At 36.1% G+C, this 6,000-nt stretch overlaps 1 protein-coding gene across 1 annotated transcript in view; it reads left to right on the top strand.

The window, feature by feature from the left end:
* The first annotated feature begins 454 nt into the window (after window positions 1-454).
* Window positions 455-6,000, top strand: part of SPATA9 (spermatogenesis associated 9) — an 18,460-nt gene continuing 12,914 nt past the window's right edge. The window contains exon 1 of the mRNA XM_058533301.1: window positions 455-864. Coding sequence (XP_058389284.1) covers window positions 520-864 — 345 coding nt within the window. The 5' untranslated portion in view covers window positions 455-519. The remainder of the gene's footprint in view (window positions 865-6,000) is intronic.

Below are 6,000 nucleotides of genomic sequence, written 5' to 3'. Positions count from 1 at the left end.
GTCGTGTGTTTTGGTAATGCCACAATTTTTTTTCTATAAGAATGCTCATAGAAGTTTTTAGAAGTAAAAGTTTGTTGTTGATTAGTACATAGAGTAGTTGTTTTATTTTTCTTTAAATTGTACAAAGCATTATGTATGCTATATTTTATCATTTAAAAGTTTCAAGTAATTTGTACATTGTGTATTATGTATGTATACTATATTTTATCATTTAAAAATTTTAAAGTAAACTGGGGAAATATTTATAACAGTTTTGAATAAGAATTGTTTGAATAATTCAAACATTGAATAATATTTGAATAAGAATTTTTTACTTCTGAAGGAGCTCTTAAAAAATCATTGCAAAAAGTAAATAAACCCAGAGAGAAAAATGAAAAATATATATTTTTAGGCTAGTAACTTAAATTCTGGATATTTATCCTAAGGAAAAAAAATCATATATTCATATAAAGATTTAAGTACATGGGGGGATCATTGAGTTGTATGGTATGTGGGATATAATGATTGGACATTGAGTTTATGCATGGGACCACATACAATATTCAGTTATGTGGTACTCAGTCTCTGCCTGAAGTAGATTTTAATAATGCACTGGAAACTCACACATCAGTCACTTTTCAAAGGCTTATTTTCCAGAAAAGAGAACCCATGCAAAAAACATCCAAAATCAGAATGGCTGTTGCTTTAGCCAAGATCAACCGAGGAACATTAATTGAAGGATTAAACAGCATGTCCAGATCCTCCAAATCAGTGGCCAGACTTCTGCAGCCTCAGCTTGCTTGTAGACTTTTAGAGTTAAGGGACATAGCTCATCGCCTGCTGAGGGAAGTTAATGCACCAAAGCAACCCCTCTATAACATGCAGGTAAGTGAATATTGCATTTACACAAAATACGGACCCCTTTTTGAGGAACTGTTTTGAAATTGCAAGATTTGAAAAACGAAAATGTAGCACATTGAGTTGTCCTATGTGTAAAACAAGATAGTTGGATAAGAGAAATGAAGGGTTGGACCTTTCTTCAGTATAGTATATCCTCTGGTTTAAAAGAATCTGAAAGAGGAAGTAATGTGGACTGTTTTTCTACTTCGTTTTTTGATGGAACTATATGAAACTGTCCACCTCAAATGGTTCAACCTAAATATAAGCATGCAAATTACCACTTATGTCAAACCTGAAAGTAATCCTACAACAAGCCTTAACAATGATTGTGTTTTGTTCCCTTTTCCCCATAACCTTGTTATGTTTCCAAGATAATCTTTATTTGACGTAACATATTGAGTATATTTAATTATAAACTAGATTGATAGACCCATCAACATCCAGGTATATTTCAAATTACATGTTCTATGTTGTTTTATTGAGGCTCTGTTATATTTTGTTAAGGACAACAGCTCTTAAAACTTTTTCAGGACCAATTTCTTTCTTTCTAAACTTTATGGAACAGAACTCTGCGTTTTTCAAAGCGTCCTAAATGTTTGCTACAAAAGGTTCGGAATCTTGCAAGTCAGGCATCTAAACCCCAGAGTGAATCAATTTTAACTCTTTTGTTGAAAGCAGAGAAAACCTGGCTCAAACTGAGTTAAGCGAAAAAAGGAAATGTATTAGTTCATGTAGTTGAACAGTCCAGAGTTGATAAGGTTTCAGGCATAGTTGGATATAGGTACTCATATTATGCCTTCAGGATCCTGTTTCTCCCTTTCTCTCCATCTCCTGGCTCTGCTTTCTCTGTTGATTCCATTCTTAGACTGACTTTCCTTTCATGGTCAAGATGATTTGCAGCTGTTCCCAGGGCTACATCCTTCCAGGTTCAATTACAGCAGAAAAGGAGAATCCTTGACCCAGCATTCCTGGCCAAGTCCTGAGACTCACTCTTAGAGAATGGCTTACCTCTAAACCAGGGAAATGGGATGCACTGATTGATTAGGACTTGACTACCTGCTTCATCCCTAGAGTGGAGGTTGGAGCCTCATCCAGACCACGTTACCTGACAATGGGGAAAGGATGAATCCTCAAACAAAAATCTGGGTTGTTTGGAGAAGATTAGAAAATGGATGATGGAGGGCTAAAATCAACAAAATATCCATTACATAGGAATCTCTCTTTAATCAAAGATTTTGGCATTTCCAGAAATCATCAGATATTTCAACTATGAATTGCCTGAGACAGCATTTATAAAGGCTCCCTTATAATACCTGATGTTTGAGAAAGTAAAAATTGGTTTGTGTTTGTTAACCACTCTCTAAGCACTGTAAACCCTATTCCTGTATCTTTAGATCATCAAAAAGAAACATAGCTGAATCGCATTATCTTAAATTCACACTGAAATATCTTTCTGAATCTAATGTTTTGCCTTGATGTTTCCTTCCTGGTATTGTTAGACCTATAGTTTTTATAGAGGGTTAATATAAGAAGTGTCCTTTGAAGAATATTTCTGGATTTATTATGAAATTATCTTTAAAGACACTGTCCATTATGTTATTCAGAGTCTTTCTTTTCTGCTCCTCTTTGCTAAGTCAGAACTGTGAAGGATCTGAGATTTTACACTGTTTACAAGCTTACAAGTTAGCCTGCCACGGTTATACAAATACACACACATAAACACACATTGACAGAAGACACAAGACCCTTGAGTCAGAGATGCAGATGATTATTCACAGCAAAAGCAGCAGCCAGAGCAGTATCTCGTGTCAGTTCCCTCACCTCAGTTCCCACAGGGCAGTGTGATGAGAGCCAGATGGTACCTGTGCATGTAGTAAGTTGCATCACAGGAGAGGAACCCTGAAATTAGGAGACTCAGCTTTTTATAGGGATGCTGGCACATCTGCCCAGCCTCCGAGAGAGAGAGAGAAAGCAAATGTCTCTGGAGGGGAACGAGAGGGCTTTATCTTTAGTGCCCCGTGACATGTCTTGGGAGGTACATCTCTAGATCTCACCAGAGGAGTATACTTTCTCTAGCCTCCAAAGCTGTTTGCTATTCAACCATGTTCTGTGCTCAGAAGGCCCAGTCTGTACAGGAATGAGAGACATCCATGGAGAATTGTCACCCAATACTCATGAAAATTCAGTGTCAGAAAAATATTTTTCCAGTTGAATTTGTGTTTTTTGTAATCCAATAATGAAAACTAAAAAGCACAATGAGTTTGCGTTTTTGCCTTGACTGACAGTGAGTTTCATAGATACATTTAGAATCTAGTTGTGATAATTTATTCCAGGAACCTGAGATGAAAGAAACAGGTGGAGGGATTAAGTGATTTGTTGAAGGTCAGTATGCTGACTGTGACTGTCTATTTTTTTTCCAATTAAGTCTTTAAATTGAGGTAACATTGGTTTATAACGTTACATAAATTTCAGTACATCGTTACATTTGGACTTCGGTATAGACTACATCATGTTCACCACCCAAAGTCTAGCTGCCGTCCGTCACTGTACAAATGTGCTCTTTTACCCCTTTCACCCTTCCCCCTACCCACTTCCCCTCTGCTAACCACCAGTCTATTCTCTGTATCTATGTATTTATTTTTAAAATAATTTTTTTAAAGACTTTATTTTTTATTTATTTATTTTTTTTGTGAGGAAGATCAGCCCTGAGCTAACATCTGTTGCCAGTCCTCATCTTTGCGCTGATGAAGACTAGCCCTGGGCTAACATCTGTGCCCATCCTGTCTACTTTATATGGGATGCAGCCATAGCATGGCCTGAGCAGCGGTGCGTCGGTGCATGCCTGGGATCCAAACCTGTGAACCCCGGGCCGCTGAAGTGGAGCGCAAACTCTTAACTGCTGTGCCTCTGGGCCGGCCTCTATGTGTTTATTTGTTGTTGTTGTTTTTTAACCTTCCACATAAAAGTGAAATCATATGGTATTTGGCTTTCTCCATCTGACTTATTTCGCTTAGCATAATACCCTCAAGGTATGACTGTCTCTTTTGACCTCAATTCAAAATCAACACCTGTGAAATCTCTTCTCCTTTGCTCTTGTTCTAATTGTCTTAGGATCTAGCTTTAATTTTTAAAATTCTTATCATAAAATATTTCAAGATATATAAAAGATAGTTTATCAGAAGTCCCACCCAGATTTAAACTGGTAGTAATATATTGCCATATTGCCTTCAGATATCCCCTTTATAAAAAGAAATATAATTAACCATGCCCCAGTTCCTTTTTTTCTCTACCAAAGGTAATCATTATCCTGAAGTTGATGTGAGCATTTCCATGCATACTTTTATATTTTCACTACATTTGTATGCATCTATTATTCTATGTATATTTAAAATTTATATAAATGACATTATACTGTACTTATCCTTCTGAAACTTCCTTTTTCACTCAACATTTTTGATATATGTAGCTATGGTTTATTATTTTAACTTCTTTGTGGTATTCCCTTGTAGGAAAAATAATCCACAGTTTATCTATTACTGGACAGATGGACAATTTAGTTTCCAAATTTTTTGTATTACAAACAGTGCTTCAATGAACACTCTTTTAAATGACTTCTTATCCGTATGTGTGAGACATTCTCCAGGTATATATCTAGAAGAGGGACTGCTGGGTCACGAGGGAGGCACACCTTCAATTTTATTAACTGTTATCAAAATGGGTACACTTTTCAGAATGGGTACACTTTTTTTTGAATCATTGTGATTCTTGAATCTGAGGATAATTTCTTCAATTCTGGAAAATTCTTAGCCATTATTTCTTTAAATATTGCCTCTTTCTCATTTTCTCTAATCTCTTCTTCTGGAATGCCTATTAAACATACTTTGGACCTTTTCATTTTATTCTTTATGTCTATTTATCTGCCTCAGATTTTCCTTTTCTTTTCGATACATCCTGAATAATTTCCTCTGATCCATCTTCTAGTTAACCAGTTCTCTCCAGCTGTATCTAATATGCTCTTTTACTTATTCAATGAATTTTAAATTTCAAACATTATATTTATAATTTCCAGAAGTTCTATTTGGTGTTTTCTCCCAAATTTCCACTTTTTTCTTTTCAAAGTATCATTTACAGGTTTATTTCTTTTTTTTTTTTCTTTTTTTCTTTTTTTTTTTTTTTTTTTACATTTTTATTGATATTTTAATGGTTTCTAACATTGTGAGATTTTGGGTTGTACATTTTTGTTTGTCCTTCACCCCATATATGACTCCCTTCACCCCTTGTGCCCACCCCCCACCCCCACTTCCCGGGTAACCACAGTCCAGTTTTCTCTGTCCATGTGTTGGTTTATATTCCACATATGAGTGAGATCATACAGTGTTTGTCTTTCTCTTTCTGGCTTATTTCACTTAACATAATACGCTCCAGGCCCATCCATGTTGTTGCAAATGGGACGATTTTGTCTTTTTTTTATGGCTGAGTAGTATTCCATTGTATATATATACCACATTTTCTTAATCCAATCGTCAGTCGAGGGACACTTAGGTTGCTTCCACTTCTTGGCTATGGTGAATAATGCTGCAATGAACATAGGGGTGCATAAGCCTCTTTGGATTGTTGATTTCAGGTGCGTTGGATAGATTCCCAGTAGTGGGATGGCTGGATCATAGGGCATCTCTATTTTTAATTCTTTGAGGAATCTCCATACCGTTTTCCATAGAGGCTGCACCAATTTGCATTCCCACCAGCTGTGTATGAGGGTTCCTGTTTCTCCACATCCTCTCCAACATTTGTTGTTTTTTGTCTTGGTGATTATAGCCATTCTAACGGGCGTGAGGTGGTATCTTAGTGTTGTTTTGATTTGCATTTCCCTGATGATTAGTGATGTTGAGCATCTTTTCATGTGCCTATTGGCCATCTGTATATCTTCCTTGGAGAAGTGTCTGTTCATTTCCTCTGCCCATTTTTTGATCGGGTTGTTTGTTTTTTTGTTGTTCAATTGTGTGAGTTCTTTATATATTATGGAGATCAACCCCTTGTCAGATGTATGTTTTGCAAATATTCTCTCCCAGCTGGTTGGTTGTTTGTTCATCTTGATTCTGATTTCATTTGTCTTATAAAAGC

Source organism: Diceros bicornis, chromosome 1 (genome assembly GCF_020826845.1).
Source record: "Diceros bicornis minor isolate mBicDic1 chromosome 1, mDicBic1.mat.cur, whole genome shotgun sequence".
NCBI lineage: Eukaryota > Metazoa > Chordata > Mammalia > Perissodactyla > Rhinocerotidae > Diceros > Diceros bicornis.
Note: the sequence above shows the minus strand (reverse complement) of the source record. Positions and strands in the feature narration are given on the sequence as shown.